Raw genomic sequence first — 23,098 nt, 5'->3', positions numbered from 1 at the left:
AGTTTGCCACTTCTCTTCCACGCCGCATGTGCCAGCTGTCTTACACAGCCAGCTGCAACGGCTGCTGGAAGGACACGAGGAACAACCGCAGGCAGGGAGAGGAGGGAAGGGATCGGCTCCGGGTTGGGGTGAGGAGGCCTTTTCCTGCCTTAATCCAAGCTGAAGATGGGGTTCTCCAAGAAGACGGCGAGCTTGCTGGCCACCAGGTCCAGGTCACTGGTGTTGGCGTATTTGAGCAGATTGGTGTTCTTGATAAAGTAGTGCTTGAGGAAGTGCTGGCTTACACACTTGTGCAGCTTCTGCACCAGCCTCAGAAAGGCTTCAGGGAAGCAGCGCCAATCCTTGGTGCGTGGGTATTTTTCACACGTCCAGAATAGCACTGTCTGCAAGAAGCAGATGGGAGAGGAGAGGTGTTAGAGGTTCTGTCGAGGGCTTGCACAGCTTACTAAGGCAGCTTCGGTGCTGGGAAAAGGCTGGCAGCCTTGGAAATCGGAGACACTCGCACTGCTATCTCCCTGTGTTAACATTTCTGAGACGGAGGGATCACAAATAAAGCCTCCTCTGAAGATCAGGCAGAGCAACTTGGATGTGCCTGGTTAGGAACTCTCCGGAGAGGAGCCCCTCTCCACTGACTGGGCCAGGAGCCCAAGGAAAACGGTCTTGCTAAAATAATCTTAGCCTATTTGCCATCCTCCAGCAGGAGCCTCAGTAGAAATGCTAGGCATTTTAGGCTGTAGAAAATGGCCTTCTCGATAAATGTAGAAACAAGTTGGTGCACAGAGGGAGAGAAGAATGATCAGATTAACCTAATTATTTGTTAGCTTCAGCTTTATTTGTGTTGAAGGTGTGCACAGATCTGCATCCCCAACAGATTCTGATTCTAAGAAACTGTTGCAAGTGCAGGGCATGTTTTCTGGTCAAGTACAGCCTGTTTTTTCCAATACTTAGAGTATGTGCTGTGCTCTATTTCCCCAAGTTTATTTTATGTGATTTTGCATTTGAGAAATCCATAGTTAAAATTTAAAAAAACCCACATATGATTATTGCTCTTACAGTATTATTTTTATGCTACCCATATTGCATTTTTTAGACTTCCCTGAAAAGAAATTTTTCCAGGTACTTACTGTACCAAAAAAACATGCTGGCTGACTCGCTCAACCTGAAACCAGTTTTGGAAGTACAAAGTCACCCATCTTGGGTTCAGTAAGTCTATTAAGTTCCTTACTGACCCCTGAATCCCAATTTTATTTTGCAGATCCAGCAACCCAAAAAGAGATGCAGAGTAGCTGTGAGATGTGGCCAAACTACAGCCTTCAACCCCGCTGTTTCTTCAGAGGTAGAATTTCACCAAAACAGGCCACACTCTTCTGGATTGCCTGGTTTGGTTTTTTTTTTTCTAATATATTTCAGGCCTTGCAGTAGTTGCATCGCTGACAGATTTCTTCTTGGACAGCTTTTCAAATGTGAACAGTTTTTTGTTCACAGCTACAATAACTGCAAAGACTTGTTTAATGTTCCCAGGGAACAAAAGATGGAGTGAGGAATTCAAGCTCTAACTCCATGAGAACCACTCCTCAGAGACTTGCAAAGCAGTTACCTTTCGTCACACTAAAACTACTTCAGCAAGATCCACGGGCAGCAGTCGCAATGAAGCTTCTGGAGGTGAGGGAAATTGCTGCTCTTCCACTCAGGTGACAAACACGTGATCCATCAGCATTTATTGAACCATCGCTAACTGCCAGCTGTCTACCCGAGGCTTTCAAAATGTACCTAGGTCTTTCGGATTGCCTGACCCTGAACTTCATTCTCGTGGAGGTAAGCATGAGTGTGCTTACTCAGTCCTCAAAGGCTTTCACAGCTTCTGGGGGAAGGATTTTCTCTGTCATAGAGGGCCTTTTTCATGTGGAGTCTTGTTTAATAATAATTGTTAGATACCTCATAATTGTTAGATACCGCTGACAGGCGAACCCTGATAATGTGAAGAAACCTAACACTAAGCCTCTGTTCAACTGCTGTTTTATCGACCATTTCTCTCTCCTTTTTCTTTTTTCTTTTTTTTTAAATGTAAGTAATGTTGAAGGATTCCTTCTGTCTGGGAAACCAGCCCTCTCTTGCAGTAAAAGCCTGAAGTACAGTTACAGTAAAGAACTGAAGAGCTTCTAAAGAGCTTTTTATTTTGATCAAGAGTCCATGCAACAGCATTTCCTGCACCTCTTCTCCTTCAGCCAGACAAAGAAGTCATTACTAATGGTTAAATGGTTTTCCACTTTCTCCTACCCGTGACAGTTTTTCCACCAGGTTGTTCTTGCAGGCACCAAAGTCCTGCATTCTGCTAAGCTATAACTAGCCTCACCAACTCTTTTTTGACTTTATCTTGATGTAGATTAGTCCCATGACTATAATAGCATTTGATAGTCACAACTTTTCCTTTAGGAGAAACCTTGGCACTGCATCTGGCTTTGGACACCAAAAGATCAGTAATTACCATGGAAGCCTGGTAGCTTGAGGCTTCAGGGTGGGAGAAGAACACCCTCTCCCTGGCAGCTCCAGGAGGATGGCTGCCTAGAAAAAACAGGATTGCTCTACTGTCTGATAAATGGTGCTGCCTGTGGTCCATCACTGTCCACAGCTGTGAGACGTGGGGACACAGTCATAGCAGAGCCATCTGATCTTCTTCACAAATGTTTGAAACCACCTTGAACCCTGAAGTACGTGCAGGGAGAAGGCTCCACCCCTTTACCCCGTCTTCCTTCCCCATCCCTGGTGTAACAACACCAGAACTGTCAGTTTGCACCTCATCCATGAAATAATGCTCACCTAGAGAATTTTGCTTGGTGCACATCCACAAAGACAAATGCACAATTTTCCTCCAGACAGATAGATGGGTGTGGGTGGCTGGGATAGTCAAAAAGCTGGAAGTAACTGTGCAGTAGAATCATAGAATCACAGAGTGGTTTGGGTTGGAAGGGACCTTAAAGCCCATCCAGTTCCAACCCCCCTGCCATGGGCAGGGACACCTTCCACTAGACCAGGTTGCTCAAAGCCACATCCAGCCTGGCCTTGAAGACATCCAGGGATGGGGCATCCACAGCTTCTCTGGGCAACCTCTCCCAGTGCCTCACCACCCTCTCCGGGAAGAACTTCTTCCTGATATCTAATATAAACCTCCCTGATTTCAGTTTGTACCCATTACCCCATGTCCTATCACTACAGGCCCTTGTAAAAAGGCCTCTCCCAGTACCCTTGTAGGCCCCCTTCCGATACTGGAAAGCTGCAATGAGGGCTCCTCGGAGCCTCCTCTTCTCCAGGCTGAACAAGCCCAGTTCTTGCAGCCTTTCATCATAGGAGAGGTGCTCCAGCGCTCTGATCATCTTCGTGGCCTCCTCTGGACTCGCTCCAAGTGGTGAATTTAAGACAGTATTTATTACAATGCCTAGGTGAGGTCGAAACAGAGCAGCGGCCTCAACTCTAACATTATCTATGTTGCTGCAATCATAATATCCCTACAGGCTTCAGTTTCTTGGGGAAGTCTGGAACATATATTTACTGAACTCCTTGCCACTGTAAAGCAGTGTGCACAGTACCACAGTTTTGACAGTTACCTTGGAAGTCACACAGACGCGACAGTGATTTACGGCACATTACTGCAGGGAAGGCCCTGCCACAGGTACTGACATCTTGGTATCACGGTGATGCCTACCTGAAGGTGATACGCTGTGATGACAGGCTTATTTCCAGCACACCAGACGTCTTCCTTCATCTGCCTCATCACCCTGAAGCACTTCATGCGACAACCACCATCCTCATCGAGCCCTTCCATGAGCATGTGCTCGGCGCGGGAGAAGCACAGCTGCCAGTGATAATTGGAGCGGGCCAAAAGGTCAAAACCAAGCGACTGCAGACAAAAAGGGACATGTGACACCAGATCAGAGGCAAACTTCTCTGAGCGACGCAGAGAGAGGTTACACAAAGGATGTGTGACATCTCTCAACATGTATTCTAAACGGGGTTAGCAGAGGCAGCAAACATGGGTCATGCTCCCCTCCCAGTTCCTAGCCAAATGACTGCAATTTGGTTTATTTTCTCATGTGCTGACATCAACTACCCCCAGGATAACCAGCTCTAGAGCCACCAGATGCGGTACCAGCAGTGCTACTAAAGCAGAGGCACAGCTCTGCTGGCACTTTGCCACAGAGCAGGACTGGAAGGCGTAACTGGAGTAACCACGTAACCTGCAGGAACATGGCAGCTGGGGCTCAGCTGGAGTGCCAAACCCCAGACATGAGCTTTGTAAGAAAAGATGGGATTAGGCTGGAAGGAAAACAGTGAGATAGCAGCCCATGTGCAGAAGGCTCACGTGAGGCAGAGCGGAACAGCAAGAATGATGCATGTCAGCGCTGAGCTACACAGGCAGGGACTCATGCCATGAACAGTTAACTCCGTTTTTCTCCCGTAGAATTCACCACCGTAAGGGAAAAAGTATCCCAATACAATCTGACAGAACACTTTGAAATATCGCTTCTCTAGCGAATACACCTTCCCAGTGTGCTGCCGCCTGCCATGCAGTCCTTCAGCTGGGAAACCACTGTCAGCACGGTTAGACACTTGTGAGGTGAATCCCGGCACAGAGTTAATGGTGCTTTTGACGCTGTTCACCTTGATGCACTGCACTTTTTCCTGGGAAGGCCAGCGCTTAAGGCAACGAGGCCACTGGGCTTTCTCAGGCCAGCAAGTTGGAATCTCCACAGCAGGGACAAGCTCCACCTCAACCTGGGATTCTGACGTCTCCACAGCCACCCGGACCACCGAGCTGAAGCTCTCCAGCATCGTCACTTTACCTGTGAAGGAACAGCAACAGAAGATAATAAAGAGGAAAAGGTTCTTTTCCACAAGCCAAGCGAAGGGCTGTCTAGGGCCTTGCAGTTCTATTGTTCTGTCTTCACACTGTCTCCTCAGGGCCGTAAGAAGAATACAATAAAAAAGTTATCATCTTAATTACCCTGGGAGATGAGAACAGAAAAAGATGAAGGAACAATTAAATTCTCAATTTTACACTCAATTGCCTTGCTTTTGTTTTCTTCTGTGGGTCCTCTTAAATCCTAGGACCAGCTTCTTAAAAATACATATAGACAGCTGGTGCAACCTAACATTTCTAACAGTACAGTACAAAAAGGAGATCACTGTTGAGGGCACCAGATGAACATATCTTATTCCTTCAGAGAACCCGTCATCAGACCAAATTACTTACCCTCGCCAGTTGTTCAGAACATTTCAGGGGATATCGGTAAGTTTTGTTTCTGGAGATGCATTTGCACAGATGACAATGCCAGAATTTGTGGCCTGTTGTGCAGAGCAGTCCGATGAAAAGGGCTAACTGCTTGCCTGACTGGGACTGCCGAGTGCCAAAAGAGTTAGTTCCGTGGTGATTTGGGGGAAAGAAATTTCCTCAGTGAAAGAGGAGGGGCTCATCTCCATGAGCAGGGTGCTCGGAGAGAGCAGAAAGGAATGAAAGCTGCAACTGATGGACTAGGCGAGATGTTTCCTGCTGGTCCAGCTGCGTTCAGGGAAAAAGCTTCTGTCCCCAGCTTTCCCTGTCACTCTGGCAGGACCACTGTCCCTTCAACTTTGCCATCTGAGCCAATCACGTGATCATGCTCTAACCTACTGAACTAAAAGACGGGGCAGAATGCCACAAGCAGTTTAAATAGTAGCGTGCCAACCCACCTCATTTTAACTGTCATGGTCTAAGGAGCATGGAACCCACGCAACAGACTTGAAGGGATAACAAGATGAACAACATCTACCCTCACAGAGGAAATGCCTGCCTACTCCCAGTGGTAATCCAAAGTCTTCTCCAGGAAGCGCCGGGGTGAATTACCTTGCAAATAGTGGAGTCCATCCCCACCAGTACTTTATAACCCTCAGTAAAATCGGTGTGTTATTTCCCTGCTGAGCCACGCCTGGCACCAAAACCGGCACTGTACTGCTCCCAAGCCTTCAGCAGGGATCCCTAGCAGCCGAAAAGCATTAGCACAACCACTGTGTCAGCATGTAAATACACTCACAGTATTTCCAAAAGCATTGCAATCATGCTACCTATTTTTTCACCAATGAAGACTGAGGCATCTCAAGAACTGCTTTTGGTGGTGCTCCAAGAATTAAAAAACAGGGAAGCAATGAAATCAGGAAAACTTTTCCATAACTTTAGTTGTACTATGGGATACACAAAGTTCATTCTTCACAGAAACAAACAGAAAAGGTAATTACTTCCCTTGACTTCATCATAGCTCACATCCTCTGTGCCAATCTCTTCCCAGCTGGCCTTACAAAAAAGGCTTCAGAATCATCAGCCCAAATAATCACTCCCTGGCTCCCTTGGAAGTACTTCTCCTGGCTCAACAACTTGATATACTGCAGCTCTACACAATGGCAGGTTTTCATTTCAGCGCAGTGATTTTCACATAAGCAAAGCCTCACGTGCAAGCCCATTCTACCCGGTCTTTTCTGTGAGCCTCAGTGGTGGATTTTCCCATCAACTTTTCCATTTCTATGAAAACAAATATTTCCTGGAAGAGTGCAGTGATCTATCTGAGCTGGACCTTAACCTATTTTCTCCTGTGACTAAAATTCAGAGTGCAACCAGATGGCTCCTATTTCTCTGGACTACAGAAGACCCGTATCAGGCTGCTGATGAGTGAAGTCATTCTGGAAACATGCTATGAGAAGAGGCACCACAGTCCAGATTTGGTCATGTCACAGCACCTTAATGTGAAAAGATGGACATAGGCTGTTGGGCTTGGACCAAGCCAAGTGTTCATTAGCTGAAGTCTACAGCACGCCTCTAGGATGCTAAGAATTAAGCATGAGGATGACTCTTCAGGCAGCATCTTGGTACAGATGTTGCAGCTACGAAGGCATTGCATTACGTCAGTGAGCAGCGCTTCCAGTATAAATACCCACAGGACACAAAGAGGCACTTTGGATTGCTCCCAGAGGGATCAGCACCACTACTACAAGCAAACTTCCTGAGCCCAGCTCTGCTAAAGAGGACTGGAGTAGCCTGGGAGCTGGGGAAAAGAGCACTTGTCCAACAGACTTTGCCTAAATATGAGTCCCCCTGCTTCGTTCCCACCACCCCATGCTGGAAAGCTATGGGCAGCTAAGGTTTCCCCAGCGCATTATCTGCCCTATAAATATCTTCAAGCACTTTCTCCTCCAACTACTGCACCTTCCCTGTACCCAATTTTCCTATAATATCCTCCTTGTTAGTCTAGATATATTGTGGCTGCTGTAGTAGAAAAAAAGATTTTTCCCAAACAAATTCCTAATGTTCTGAAAAATCTGTGTTGTATCTTGGCTGAACTGTGAAGGTGATGTTGCTGGAGACCCTACTCGAATTCCTAAGGCGCAACATTTTGGGTATGAAGAGGCCAAGAACCACTTAATTCTACCCTCAGTGGAGGCCTACGTGCATCACTGAAACAGGCTGAAAGCTCCTGATTTTGGAGAAGCTTGTTGCTTTTTAACTTCTGATCACATCAACCAAAGATTTCATGTGTGTGATGGTTTCCCCTCTATGAGCTGCAGAAGACCGCCAGTTCCCCTTTTACCTGTCCCCACTAAACTCACTGGAGAGGTTACAGGAGATAATTGACTTCTCCACCAGCTCCCGGAAGACGATAAGGACTTTGGCTGGCACCAGATCACCCTCGATGTTCACATCTGTTTCATGCCACTGCTGAAGGCTTTTTGAGAACTGCTCCACCTCTAGCCATTGATGCAGTTCCTCGGGGTCCCGCACGGAGGAGAGGAGCTTGGATCCGTGCACGGTGTAATAACGCCAGTGCCGTACCTGGCATTCCCTGTACCCAGTCAGGCCGCGCAGAGGGACTGTGATGAGGAATTGGCTGGGTGCTAAGACCTAGGAGAGTGCAGAGAGATTGAGAGAGGGCACAAGGGCAGATCCATGAGCCTGGAGTAAGGAAAAGAAAGTTAAGGAAGTAATAAGTAAAACTGGGGGCTTTGGGGAGAAGGAAAAGCCATGGCATGATGGGAGCAATTGATTACAGCCAGGACCTGTTCCACACCTGTCTGAGGGACACTTTGGAGGTACACAGACTAAAAGAAAATTATCTCGGAGTGGAAGCCAGAAAGAGCGTAAGGACGGAAACAGTAACCAACGGGCAACAAACCCTCCAACAATTACTTGGCCTCACTGCGGGAACGACCGTTCCTGAACCAGTATTTGGAAAGAGTAAAAAAGGTGACACAAAGACCATGAAACCTCATACCATCCCAGGGCACAGCCAGACATCTCCAAACACCAGTTCGGCTGTGAAGTGGCAGCTGTTGCTGCAAGGTGGTTACCCAGAGGGGGATGAAATGCTCTCTCCTCTAATTCCCCAAAACACTACGGTGGCCTTGCTGTGAGCTCAGCTGATTTGGCACCTTACCGCAGAGGTGTCAGGGTCCTGAGGGCACCACCAGGCTTTGATGGCCTTGAGCAGCTTTTCTGGGGCTTCTACCCACACCTTTCACCCATGGAGCTGGGACCCGCATTTCAGCTCAGCGCTGGGCTACGTTGCAGGAGTGCTGATGTCCAGCCTACGCCTGCCCCTGGCCATAGACCTTGTTGTCCCACCCCCAGCCTGACCCCAGACCTACCTGGCCACCATGGACTTGCCTGGCCATCACTGGACTGCATCTGACCCCGGTTACTGTCAGAAGGCCTGATCCTGACCCCAGTGATGCTCCTGGCTCAAGCTCAGACCTGCCTTATCAGCACAGTCCTGCCTGATGATCCAGACTCTCAGCTGACCCTAGCTGCCCTCGCTCTGCCTCACTTGGGGACCATGGGACAGGCACTGCCGTGTTGTCATGCTCACCTCCAACTCCCTCTCCCACAGGGAGCAGCCAGTCTTCTCTGCTCCCTCGCAAGAGGTTTGCAATATAAAAGATGGCCATCAAGAAGCACGTAAAAGGCAAAGAAAACACCAGAAAGCCCTTTTCCGTCAAATATAAACCACCTAAAGGCAGGAGGGCACCGGGAGGATGACATCGCAGACCAAGCTGACCTGTACAAGTCAGGTTTGGTGGGGACGAGAAGTCCTGTGAGCACCTCTGGAACAAAGGGCTAGCCTCCGTAAGGACAAAATACAACCGCTGCCATGCAGTTACTGCTCATCTCACTGCCTCAGTCACATTTGCAGAAAAAGGACCACTCCTTCCCATACCAAGAGGCTGACCTGTACCACTGGAACCCCACAGATTTTCAAGGGAAGAGCTGCAGGTGTTACGTGAGTGCCTTCAACCACAAGTCACAAGGTTCCTCCACCCGGGGCTTACCAGGAAACACCAGAAATCACAAGGCTGGGGATGGCACTGTCAAGCTGGGCAGCTGGTGTCCTCTAGACCCAAACAAATCCCAGTCCCAGACCTACACTCTGTCACACAATGGTCTGGCGTGCCATATGCAGCCCACAGGCCCCAGAAAGCCACAGGCTTGAACAAGAACCTCAAATTCTGGCGTGTGTAATGTATGGCCAATTCTGCTGTATTAAAAACTTGCCTGCAGTATGCTGGGCAAATGAAATACAGCCTCATTCTTGCGATCCTGGCTGGTATATCCCAGGGAGGGAGGAGCATTGAGTTAGAAATGAAATATTTACACTTTGAGCAAAAAAGCAAGTTGCTTGCGGAGAGGATGAAATAGCTACGGGAGGATCGGTCAGGTGGGTGAAGTTGTCGGAGAAGAGGGTGGGCGAGGAGGAAGCAGGCACACGGACCGGCAGGCACCGGGTGACGGGAGGGCTTTGTACCTGGATGGATGGGTGGAATGGGCGCTTCCCCCGAAGCATAGCTGACCACTTGGCCAGTAAAGCTGGCTGATCCTGAGAGAAGCAGAAAGGGAAAACAAGAAGTACATAGAACAGAGAGAAAGCATGTGCCAGGTCATTCATTCATGGAATGCAAAGCTGCAAGCTTCCTTCCAGCATATCTGTTAAAGGAAAATTACACACACACACCCCCGCCGCTCCCCACATGATTACAGAGTTAAACACTTGGCAGCGCCGTTGGGCAGTGCTGTATTACTAATTACTCTGGATGTAACCTGCTCATTACGCCCTACTGAAGCCTCAGCCCTGCGCGGTTGACAGCAACAAAAATGGTGGGCCACAACTGAAAACAAACACTTCAAAGTTTTAAAAATAAATATGCCATTTTGCCCATCTGGATTTTATTTCAAGTTTTTTATTAAATGTGTTGACTTTCTGTCCTCTGGGTTACCAAAAAATGTTGAATATCTAAAGATTTTTTTTTCTATATTCCCCACCCAGCCCTGCCTATTTACATATATACAAGGAGGCTTGCAGCTTCTCAACAAACCTAACCTCACTGTGTTGAATTAAATCCTTTTAATCAGGAGCTGAAAGTTCTGAAAAGTTCCTATAAGTCTGACAGGAAAAAAGGTGTTGCAAAATTCCTGTGTGATCCTGCTCTGGCAGGGGGGTTGGACTAGATGATCTCTAGAGGTCCCTTCCAACCCCTTCCACTCTGTGAATCTGTGTAAATTAAACACAGACTAGTCAATCCCTTGACACAAGTCTTCTCTGTCATGTCAGCAGCAATATTAAAGATACTGTTTTTTGGAAGCAGAATAGCCCAAGCCATAATTGCTGCCCTGTACCTACAGGAAAGTTACACAGGCCTTCCTAGTGTGACTCTCACAGGTTCATAGGACTGGGTTCAGTTAAGTATGAGTAACAAATCTGCTACTTTGTAAGAAAAATAAATTTTGGGGATTCCTTTTAAGCAGAGATTGTTCCGATCAGTCTACTGTAATGCCAGATTACTGTACAGAATAGCTTGCCTCGGTTTTGTCCTGCTTTGCTCTCCAGAACAGCGATTTTACCCTGACCCTGGTCTTGCCAGGCTTCATGCCAAGCAGGTTTGTTCCAGCACAAGAGGTGAGTGGCAGACGGTGGCACTAAGGAACATGTGGACCAGGACGTGGCACCGTTTCACATCACTGTGGTCATTCCTACTGGCAAGGCCATGTGCCCTGGGACACGCAGAAGATGATATAAATCTGAATGGTTTTGCCCCCAGAGCAATAGCTACACTTCAGACTGGATGATTATATTCTGCCTGCACCTCCTTTCACCACATCCTCCATATACTTTCAGCAGCTTGATGCACACAGAGTTCCACCCTTTCAGTCCTAGGCAGCTGCACAAGTTGTCTCATGCTTTTACATATTTGGTGTGTTTTGGTCCGTAAGTGGCTACATTTTAGTGCAAGGGTTGACACAGCTGGGGTATATAAAGGACTTCAGATGAAAAAGGTAATTTTCATCTGAAGCTGCCATCGCTATGATTGTTTCTTATATACTTGCACTAGTAATTCTTGTGTTAAGTAGTCACTGGAAACAACCAGTTGTCCCCCTGTCTCAGCTGGGATAGAACGTTATTATTTTGCTATTTGATGGTCTAAAATGGGAAGGCATTTAACTTCTACCAATATGCATATTTCTTCCCAGTAAAACGAAGTTCCAATACGTGACCAAGAAAAAACATATTTTTCTGAAGGAGCTTTCTAATGTTCACAGGGAAGAAGGATTTTTTTTTCTTTTTTTAGTCAGTTGACAGGTTTTCCACCTGTGAAAAATATGAGTCATAGCTCATGAAGGCATGGGCATTTTTTTTCTTCTTATACTGCTGTACAAGTTTTTCTTTCTGTCTCCCAAAGAGCTTTGGCTTCTGCTTGCAGATTGACAGCTCTGGCAATAGACTCTCTTTGTAAAAGCAGCAGCTGTAAAGAGGCTCTGCCTGATTTACCCAGCCCTCCCTGATGCTCCTCTAGCTGTAAGATGTCCGTGACTACGTCCCTATGACAGAGTCACTTGAACTTTCACAGCGAAGTGTCGACGTATCGTCTGTGGCATTTTGGGTGAGGTAGCTGTCCATACAGACACTCATACAACGGAAAAATCACTTACTGACTTCCCACAGGTTGCCAGAGAGTACACCAGAGCTCTTGTTCATACCTTAATATTCTCATTGTGAATGCCAGAGTTGGAGATAGCCTGGAACCGCGTGGCCTTGCAGCTGATTTCCGCAGTCAGTTGCTGGATGATTTTCTGCACCTCCTCCACTGCTTTGGAAACCAGATAATGTCGCCGTTCCACCTGTCAGTTCCAAGAAAGACACTTTATCTTACAGGTAACAGCAGTCTTTGTCTCCAGTGCAAAACAGAGAACTGAGTTACGGCATCCTGAAACATTTGTGCCTGTGCAGTGCTGGGAATAAAACTCATCGTTCCCTGTATGTTACAACCAACTTACCGTGAAGCAGAGCCTCTGCTTGTGAACACCAAAGGGCCAATACTCCAGAGTGCCAAGATTAATTGATAAATCCATGTGTTGGATGGAAGTGAAGGAGTTAATTTCATGGATAAATCTGCTATCAACAAGCTACAGTCTCATTCTTTACCCCAGCTATCCCCCTGCATATACCTGCCTTTCTCAGTGCCATGTTTCATTCAAAGAGCTAAGACACCAAGAATTACTGATACCCTGTGCATTAGCATTTAGATGCCTATGTATGTTTAAAGTATCCATACTGTCTTCGTATGTGAAGTACAGATGAGAGTCCATTCCTAGATGGTGAGAAGGTATTTTTCCACAAATAGTCCCACTGGGGACTAGGTGTTTGTGTGACTTGATGGATAGTCCTTCAGTTCAAGCAGTACTTACTTATTTTAAATTATTTGAATAGAAGGTCTGAGTCTTGGAAGGATTAAATTGAAGTATAGACAACTCAGAAAAATACAGATGGACCTGAACCTTCACATACTACTGAAAATGAAGAGACCATAAGGGGATGGTCAAAATCTGAACAAGAAGATTCAACAGGAAGATGAAGGAACCATGTTAGTGAAGGACATTTAAATATTCCCCAGAACCTTACACATTTACCAAAGTGAGGAGGAAATTCAGCTACTGCTAATGATGTTCATAACAATATTCCCCATTACTTATTCATCCAGAATTACCTATGCAGGCTGAGATACTGTACTTTTTAAAATATTAATGCATTATCTCATTTGGTTAAAATTTTTGTTGTTACAACTTCCTGTTTTTTCTTTTTCCCCATCATATTCTACTAAATCTCATTGTTTGGAGAAGAGAACTAAACTCAGAAACAGATTAGAAGTTTGAAAAGACTAGATAAGAAAACGAAAACCCACCTGAAGCTAGAGCTAAAACCCAAGCTGAGCTATTAGTAGGAATGAAACAAGAGTCTTTAGATCATTAACAGCTTGGCTAAAGATCAAGCATAATTGCCACAGTCAAACATAATTGCTACGGTCTTTTGTTATTATCAAATACCAAAGCAAAAAGGAGCGAAAGCATATGGAAGGAATTTGCTGCAATGGGTGTGGTGAGGCACTGGAACAGGTTGCCCAGAGAAGCTGTGGATGCCCCATCCCTGGAAGTGTTCAAGGCCAGGCTGGATGAGGCTTGGAGCAACCTGGTCTAGTGGAAGGTGTCCCTGCCCATGGCAGGGGGGTTGGAACTGGATGATCTTTAAGGTCCCTTCCAACCCAAACCATTCTGTGGTTCTGTTATAAAACTCCTGTGTCGTGCTTGCTTAGCATCTGCTTCAGCATCTGAGCAACACTCTTCTCCCTTTCAAAAATACCACCGACAAGCACTTCATTAAAAGTTCATTTGGACACCTTTATGTCAAATGCTGAACTGTGAGACAAAACAATCAAGTGTGTTGAAATGTGTCTCCAAGCCCCGGGGAGGGGGGTGACAAACATCTGCAATTCTTCACAACAGACCACACAATGGACTAAAAAGGACTAGTGCTTGCTTAAGGTCAATTAACCAATAATGAGCAATTGACTAAAACTGAACCTGAAGAGGAGATTCAGTTTGAATACCCTCCCCCCCAGCCAATAGTTAACAGCATTTTTACTAAGTCTGAATAGTTTTTGCAAGTGGAAAATACATCAGCCACCAGTATCGTATTCCCTTCCGGCTCTCATCCACCCTTGATATACCGATTCCTTGCCATGTTAACAACACATAGTTCCTTATGTTTATATGATACCTTTTAATTTCCCTAGTAATTCACCTTCCTCCTCATTCCGGTTCAACCTTGTTCTCTGAGACCAGTTTTAGCTAGTTTACATGTACATTTTTTAAAGGAAAATTTATACTGAAAAAATTTAGCCCCATGTTCATTTTCACCCTCTCATCTCAGCTTTCATTTATGGCACTTCTCCATCTGTTGCTATAGCTATTTTCTTTGCCATGTTTTTGCTTATGCAGAAGAACTGCTTAGAGCAGTCCAGTAGGCTTGACTTGCTCAGCAAGACACATAATGGTTTCTCCAACAAGCAGATGGTACGAGTAGTAGAGAAAGTTGTCCACCCCTACGAGCTTTTAGACACAAACCCCAGGCTTTTTCCGCTGGAGGTATGCAATCACTGTGAGTAACCTCAAACAGAGGTCTAAGAGTGCCCCTGTATGCACTGCTTATGCAGTTCCCTCCAAGGGGCACCTGCCAGAAATACTTTCAGCCACCTCCAGTATCCTGGGAGAATCCATCCAACCCAGCCTGGCCTCATTTAACTGTGCCTTCATCACCTACTGGCTAGTCTACAGATGAAACCTGTAGATTTGACCTGTCATTAAATCTGTACGAGAGTATAGACTCTCAAAAAGCCTACTAAGGGAGGTATCACTAAACACCTCCTTCTGTATGTGCTCCACATCACTGGGGCAGGGATAAAAGAAGAAAGGGCATGTGGCGGATGGTGCTGACTATTGCTAACCACAATTAGCTTCCTAATCATGCTATTGGAAGATATAAACTTCCTACAGAAGGGAAGGCATAAAAATCAGAAGGCAGAATATGAGTGAGTGAATACAGCTTCTGAAGAGCCCAGGTATTTCTCTCAGATGTCTTCAGCACTAGCATGGACATGCCGGGAGAAGAGAGAGAATAAGCTCTTTGTTGGACAGCCACTTCTACCACCTACTGGGATTCCCCTCCCCAGGTCCTACCACCTACTGGGATTCCCCTCCCCAGGTCCTACCACCTACTGGCGTTCCCCTCACCAGGTCCTTACTTTGGAAATCATGCCAAAACATATGCAGAAAACCAGACCAATGAGATAAAATAAAGTTTTACTATGGAGGAAGGAAGCAGGACTTGGATTTACTGGGAATTGTTAAGAACATTTGGGTTTGTTCTTATTTACCCAGTCACCTCCACCCCACATGCATTTGAGTTTTGCTCATATGCTGAGTGGCTTGAAGAAACCCTGGGTATCACAGAGATTTGTTGCATCAGGTGGCTGACCTATTTTCAAAAACAGGCAGCATTTGACAAGCAGAACGGAGGCTGCCTGAAGGTTAGGCAGCCTCACTTGGACAGGAGACTCAGAAGCAGGCAGAAACTAGGATTGCCGCCATGGAAGGCTGCTAGAAAACAGACTTTCAGTAGAACCTAAAATATTGGCAACTACGAGCCTCATTTAACCACACTCTGCTTCTGTTCCTTGTGCTTATGGCAGTCATATGAGCATCTTCCTGCGCATGGCTTCCCTCTGTTCCCTCCTTTGTAGCTCCGCTTTATAAATCTTCAGAGAAGTGTTCACTGTCAGAGCTCACTGAACAGATTCTCATGGAATGATTTCCCGGTGCACAACACTGCATGGCTGAAAAGGAAAATTCTCACAGAAATACACCTACTTGTCACCAAAACATTTCCATAGAGAAAACAAACCTTTCTTACCAGCCCCTTCATGGTACTAGAATACTGCATCCTTTACAGGAAAGAAAGCCTTACAGTTTCCCATTCTGAGATGATCTTTCACTTCGGTATTTTGCATTTTGTTAGGGAAAGCAGACTACAAAATGGGAACTAGCTAAGTTCTGTGATGAAACATGTCAGCTTTAAAAAATGCTAGGGCTCAATTACAGTTGCTTTCATTACACAATGTTGTTTCATTGATGATTTTATTGTTTTACTTCATTTCATAATGTGAAAAAAAAAAGAGTACTGGAATATCTCATAAAATAGAAAACGTAGTTCCAGCCTGCATGTGCTAATGAGGCACCTTATTTTAATCACGACATACAGAGAGGTGTCCTTAGCTGAGGTGACAGACTGACGGGCGAATTCTAACAATATCTGTCTCTCTCCCTGGTTCCTACATGCATCTTTCTTAGGGGCAACGACTGGTGTGTTTTCTGTCTTGTTTCTGTCAAGCCAAGACCACTAGACAAGGAGAGAGGCAAAGAACTTTCATTAGATTAAATGCTGGCAACTAACAGCTGGTCTCATGTCTGGAATTCAGGAAAAATTCAGGACATCTGAAGAAGGAGGGAACAAGCACCTTAAAAAATTAGGCTACCAGCTCAGATCCCTGACAACATTCTGCAACAGAAACCTAGAAAACTCATTAGAAATACAGTTCTTCATGAAACTTCACCCAGACTCATCTAAGAGATGAAGACAGCAGGCAAGCAACTAACTGTCAAGTTTGGCACCCTTCAGAATCAACACCTAGTGTGGGAGACAGAAAATCTGGACAGATAAAGCCTTACCTTGCTTTGGATGTAGATTTCTACATCTTCATCTGTGAACGGTTTCATGGCAAGACGGTCTTCACTGCTCTCCAAAGCACGAATTCACTCTTGGCTCCTCCACCCGCCTCTGGGAGCAGAGGGGCACTCGGACTGAGCTGCTCAGAGCCTTCTTGCCCTCTGCAGCTCAGGTTGCCTAATTCCTCTGTGAATGAAGAAGAGGAGAGAGAAGCAAGGAAATACGCCTACTTTTAGGTTTTTTTCTGGTCTGAGCTACAATGGCGACATCCAGCTGCTTTGGAAAACTAGTTCCAATTATTATTTTCCAAGTTCAATCATTACTCTTCATCTGATTGTTTTTAAATGGTGGATCTCGCATGCAGACACACGCAAGGATACCCCAGCTGCTGCTCTGTCTCAGGGCAGATCTGGAGGTGCCCCTCAGATTGCACCACAGATTCAGTACGCTCGTGCCCAGCATTATTGTCCTGAGCGCCACAAGTACGCCCCTGCTTCACCACCCCTTCACCAAACCGTTTGTTAAACACTCTCAGCTATCCCTTGTTGACTTCAATCCACCCGCTTCCCATCGGAAACTGCCTGGGTACTTTCACACTCAGACCATTCATCTGGGTTGCAGTCTGCAGCCTCTGCTCCCCTCTCCTCCCCTCTCCTTATATCCCCTCTCTCTCCGGCTGTATTGACAGTAAATATCCTGCAGCCTGTCCCCCTCCTGTAGTTTGCTTTGCTTTCTTTACAGTAAACAGGCAGAAAGCTGTCTCTCGTTTTCTGCCAGCAGTTCAGCTAACAGCCCCATATGGATGATTCAGAGGGAAAAACAATTGATCAAGCCTCATTGATCCAGTGAGGGCTGGTGGCTTTTAGAAAAAAGGGTACATCAGCACGTGGAAGGGAGTGACAGAGATGAGATCCCATGCTGCTAAGTGTCCCTTATTAAGGAAGGCACACTCCACTTTGGAGTAAAATCATTATTTCCCCCCAGAAACTGAACTTTGACATTTCTTGCCTGATTTATTACCTCTAGAGCAGCTGGCAAAAGGCACTGGGTGATAGCTCAGGGCAGGCACTGTTGTTGCTAGTTATCCTTTGGGATGTTTCCTATTAACAGTCCAACACTAAGTACATTAATAAAGTACCAACACCTGTAGGACATCTGATTCCCCAGAATCTACAAATCAAACCTTTTTCTGGACCTCCCAGGCATTTGCCTTCATCTTTTTGCTGAGGGACTCGGACACTCCTTCACAAGGACGTGTAGGCATTTACTTCCCAAACTAGTTTCCATGGAAGTTGGGCAATAAAAAAGGCGAGCTCCCCAGTTTTTAGGGATCTGTACGTTATCCTTGCTTATTTCAAGACTTACTGGCTCTCTTGCAGGGTAGGTGAGCTCTGCTGGGGAAGACAGACAAAAGGCAGGATCTAAAAGAAGGTGAGTGGAATAGGTTAGGAAGGACTTGTGGGGACAGGTTACATGGGTTACGAAAGGGAGGAAAATGAGCCTTTCAAATGGTCAGATTCCATTTAAAGTGTGTCCCTGAAACATTTTGTGTCCCCTCGGGCAGCTCGCTGTACCTACAGAAGACAATTGCCTTAACACTGCCATACTTTAATACCCAGGACCTCTGACATGGATTAGGGAGCAAGGGAGAGTTACAGGTGCTGGCAGACAACATGGATTAGGGAGCAAGGGAGAGTGCTGGCAGACGGATGAAGAACATGGTTTTGGTCATTTTTCTTGTATACAATAATACACTTTATAACCCTTTTTGCATTGGGAAGCAGTTCTCCAAGACAGTCCCTAGCTCCACCTCCTCACAGAGAGGGAAGGTGGCATAAAGTCTCTGGAAAAGGACTATCTCTTTGGTGTATGTTCAAGCATACTTAAGTTCTTAAGTCCAAGCTTATGCAAAAGTCCAAGGATCTGAGGAACAATTCGCGCCTGCTCCTGCCATCTGAAGAGAATAAATAACTCTCCCTTACCATCACTCAACTCTGAACACTCCTTGCTCCCGCTGTAAGAATTTGCAGCTTCATCATTTCCTTGGACTTCAATGAATCCAAAGAGAGAAAGAGTAGTTACAAAACTGGATGCAGGAGATCTTAGCGGATGGACAATTGCACCGAGTGCCTATGGATTTCATTATGCTAATTATAGGATGAGGAGAGTGCTATTTGACCGACAAAAAATACTGCAACTGATAAAGGCCCTTACCCCACCAGCCAAATACAGCAGCGATTGGAGAACCATAGGCCCTTCTGCAAAGGAAAAAGCAGCATGGTGGGGTGGGAGACCTCAGCCAGTCTTGATCTCCCTGCGGAAAACAAGGACTCTCATTCATTACGTGAGGACCAGATAGCGCAGAACACGGGAGAAAGGTAGAGGTGGATGCCCGTGCGTGAGGAGGGAACACTACTGTGGGAAAAACCTGCATCAGAAAGGAGAAAGATAAAGGGGAGTGCAGAGAGAGAAACATCTGCAAGCATAAAAGAGGACAGAGACCTGAAGTGAGAAGCGTCCAGGGTCCTCCAGTGAGATCTGCTGAACTGATGTAGTGCTGTTGCGGGGAAACCTTCACCTGTCGCCAACCAGCGGCCATGGCTTTTGCAGCTCACCCCGTTCGAAGCTCAGGATTTCTAGCTTGCCTTTTTCGTTTTTTCTCCAACTAACCACCAAAACTACAGAAGCAAACCCATGCTCCAGGTTGGTCCTTCTCAGGGAGCATCTATCCTGATGGTGCTTGTACAGGAAAGTAAGATTACAAATGGGGAAAATGCAAGATGGACCCAAGCTTCAAAGGCACAAACACAACTTCCTGAGAAAACATTTCCTCTGACCTACACCTTACTGCCCCAGGCACACCAGCAAGGAGGAGTGAAGAAAGGCTATTTCTTGTTCCTCCCTCTTTGGGCAGCACAGAAGGGAAGAACACCCCTCTTCTCAGACTCTCCTCTTTTCTCCAGGACCAAGCACGTTTTGTTCCTTGAAGGAGAATATTTGCTAACTGTTGCTTTGTCCCTCAGCAGAGGAGGCCAAGGCCAGCCACAGAAATATGGCTCCAGCCCCCATTGGAGTCTGGGCACATTTCTGAGAAGGAAACTCACCCCCCGACAGTTCTTGCTGAGAACTGCAACCTTCCTCCCCTCTTTGTGTCCCTCAGGAGGTTGTCAGCATCACTTACCTAGCTAGCTGACCACAGACAGCCCCCCAAATTCTGCTTGATGAGCATCCATTAATTTATCCAGCTGTTCCCAAGGATTTTCAAGCTACACTCCAATATCTTGGTCTTCTCAAGTCATAGTTCTCTGTCTGCTGATCTGCACAAGTTCAGCTGAAATGATTCAGCTGTACTACATCCCCCCGTTTATTTAGGTGCCCACCTCATAGCCCCTTGTAAAGGAAATCAGTTTGTGGCTAATTTCCTTTGTACCTGTGTCCTCATTTGCTTAATGGTATTCTACTAAGAGGATTTAGGGATTTCCTAGTATCTGCAAAAATACTGAATCCATGGCATATCATCTTCATTCGTGCCTTTGCTAATATTCAGAACAGAGTATGACTGTGGATCTGTGAAACGCAGAGTGAAGTATTCCATGAATATACGCCTTGAATGGTATTATATCAGCTCTCCTACTTTCTGAAGCTGCCAATTACGGCTGCTTTCCATGCTTGCCTGCCTTTCCTTTCTTCACCCTTCAGTTTCATAGACACCACAAATGTATTTCAAACCTACAATCAAAAGTCACCTGAACTGTATAACAATAAAAAAAAAATCACCAACCTCACATAAATAAGGGCAGTAGCATTAACTGCAGGGGGAAGCCCAATGTTGTGGCATTTTCTGTTTGGCAACTACTTAGAGAAACGACTCGTGTGGAACAGTAAGCATATATGAAAAAACCTCTACTAAATCACACAAATGGGACTTGTGACTCACAGATGATCTGCAGTGGCAACAAATAAGCCCAGTTGAAGATGCTGCCTTCCAGATGAAATACAACCCTTAATTTGCAGTTGCTAATGATGACCCATCACTTCTTGCTCTAATTACCGGAGGCATTAAGTCTGTTGCGTTAGCTGAAGCATGTACTTGGGTCAAGAGAAACTACCAAAACAAATCATCCCAGTAGGTTTAACAATCTCTGACAGTTCTCTTGCCTTCTTAAACTGTTGCCCCATTTCTCTCCATTAGTGGATTAAGTGACTGTACAAAATGAGTAATTGGAGCTCAAATCCCCTATAACATTTATGCTGTGACAGCCTTTAGCAGTGATGGTTCGGTACTGTTCAGAGCCTCCACTCAGAGGACAGTAGCATAACATAATCAGGCTTTTTTGGGGCACACGTCCTGCGAATTTGTTGTTTGGTTGGTTGGGTTTTATTTTTTTCGCTTCGTCTTTTAACAAGTAGATACGGGCAAAGGGTATACTTCAATGACAAAAGCCTGGTATGGACCACAGGGAAAAGAAAGCGCTGCTAATTCACTGTGACAGCATCAGAATCACATATGGATGCCAAATTGAAATGCTTCTCCGCTCATTCCTGCCCCTCACCGATCAATACTTGGCAGGCTCAGAAATGCTCCAAATGCCTATGGCTGCTTGTTCTCGCTGCCACGCGTTCTCACATTAGCCTTGGGCCTGCACTTCATATCAACTAAGTTAAAGTTTTATATCCTTTCCAAACTAAGCACAGCATTGGATCATGTCCAGAGGTTTATCAAGCCTGAGGTCTTTTTTCCATTTGTGGCCAAACCGGACATGTCAGAAACAGGCTGATAGCTTTTGCTAGAAATGGGTTCTCTCCACCTGGGAAGAGTTGTGAAATCCAAAATTATTTACAACCTGAACCTTTTCAGGCTGCACCATAGCATTTCCAAAGAAAGCGATCGCTCCATTATCACTAGCTAAGGATACAGGAAATTCTGAAAAATGCTGAGATGATGATGCTTTTACCTGCCACTCACCAGCTTCAACCAGCAAATTCACAAGAATCCAGGCGGTTTTGCAGCTGTACTTGAGAAGCAAGCCACGGGGTAGCAAGCACACATCCTATAGCAGGGCTTCTAGTATTGCCCAAATCACTGGCACTCAGTGTGGTGAGCTGCTCAGAGAGTCTGGAAATTTCCATGTTCATATAATGGCCTGCTCAGAGGGTAGCAGCGGGGGCAGGAACCTGGGAGCCCTGGCTGTATCACATCTGAAGCTCCCAGGAGAGTTGACTGAGATGCTGGGCAGGAAAACTGGCATTTGAGTTCCAAAGGCATGCATTGTCCTCTGGAAGTTCACTGAAACAGCAGTACAGGTTGAGTGCATCATGACTTAAACACAACGTATTTCATTAGACCATTTCCAAGCATCTGCAAAGGATATTTTTCCTTTATCCCTATGTTTTATCCATCACTGAACTACAACCACTAATCTATCGTTTCAATCAGGATGTCCCACCATCTCAAAAAACTACCTGTGGCCAACATCCATAAAAGCAGGAGCCTTCCAGCACTTTCATTTATACGCCTAGGTAAATGGCCCAAATGCCAAAAAGGAAATACTCAATCCCAAGAAGCTCTCGCTGATTTAAACACGTGCTTAGAAGAACAGCATCTGGAGAAAACATGATGTTTGGCAGAGCACACTGCAACTGGAAAAACATTTAGCACTGGAAGTCTTGGCAGGTGACAAAAAGCTGCCTCATTTTTGACCTCAGCATAGGTTTGCTTGGCTCTTGGCCATCTGATTATTTTCAGCTGTCAAGAAAAGGACTTTAAATCCAGAGGCACAGTAACCGTGTGACAGACAGGCCACAGGCGGGATTTACAAGAGCCAAAACAAGGAGTACAGTTGTGGTGATGTTCCAACTGTGTGAGGGGCTGAAACAGGCTGGAGCACAGCATTTACCCGGGGTAACAGGTCTAAACTGAAAGCAGGTAGAAGAAAATATCAGGAAGAAATTCTTCCTGCAGAGGGTGGTGAGGCACTGGCACAGGTTGCCCAGAGAAGCTGTGGATGCCCCATCCCTGGAAGTGTTCAAGGCCAGGCTGGATGAGGCTTGGAGCAACCTGGTCTAGTGGAAGGTGTCCCTGCCCATGGCCGGGGGGTTGGAACTGGATGATCCTTAAGGGCCCTTCCAACCCAAACCATTCTGTGATTCTATGATTTCCAGGCACTGGTATTTTTGCCATGGCTGCCCTCCAGAGCATAAACAATGTTAGTTTGTATTATTTTTACACATTGCTGTTGTGTCCAAATTGACCTGATTGAGAACTTAGTGCTTGAGTCTATGTCAGTTTGAAGCAAATTGAACAGATTACCAGTGCTGAGTGAGAATAGTCACCCTAACACACACTCACTTGGGACAGAGAAAACAGAGACTGGCATCCCTGTTTACCTGCTTCATCCAGTGACTGACTAGTAAAAAACCTGCAAGCGTTCACTGGAGCCAGAACTAGAAACTCGGTCTCGCGTCTCGCCGGC

General features: G+C 45.9%; 1 protein-coding gene across 1 annotated transcript; it reads right to left on the bottom strand.

Moving 5' to 3' along the window:
- Window positions 1-64: 64 nt before the first annotated feature.
- Window positions 65-16,675, bottom strand: MAB21L3 (mab-21-like 3 (C. elegans)). Its single transcript, XM_010148501.1, has 6 exons — window positions 16,628-16,675; window positions 12,047-12,187; window positions 7,630-7,921; window positions 4,657-4,838; window positions 3,701-3,895; window positions 65-383 (listed from the first exon to the last, which is right to left on the bottom strand). Exons 1-6 carry the CDS (start codon window positions 16,673-16,675, stop codon window positions 150-152), a joined length of 1,092 nt encoding a protein of 363 aa, XP_010146803.1. The 3' UTR covers window positions 65-149.
- Between the last annotated feature and the right edge of the window lie 6,423 nt (window positions 16,676-23,098).

This window comes from Eurypyga helias, unplaced genomic scaffold, assembly GCF_000690775.1.
Source record: "Eurypyga helias isolate BGI_N326 unplaced genomic scaffold, ASM69077v1 scaffold11990, whole genome shotgun sequence".
In the NCBI taxonomy this organism is placed as follows: domain Eukaryota; kingdom Metazoa; phylum Chordata; class Aves; order Eurypygiformes; family Eurypygidae; genus Eurypyga; species Eurypyga helias.
The sequence above is the reverse complement of the archived record's forward strand: the minus strand, read 5'-3'. Positions and strand labels throughout refer to the sequence as shown.

Excerpts from the sequence above, each read along its gene's own strand:
- MAB21L3 (XM_010148501.1), bottom strand. The coding sequence starts at position 16,675 with ATGAAACCGTTCACAGATGAAGATGTAGAAATCTACATCCAAAGCAAG. Across the intron at positions 12,188-16,627 it reads AAATCTACATCCAAAGCAAG|GTGGAACGGCGACATTATCT; the intron begins GTAAGGCTTTAT and ends TGGAACTGACAG. Across the intron at positions 3,896-4,656 it reads AAAAAGTGCAGTGCATCAAG|TCGCTTGGTTTTGACCTTTT; the intron begins GTGAACAGCGTC and ends TTTTGTCTGCAG.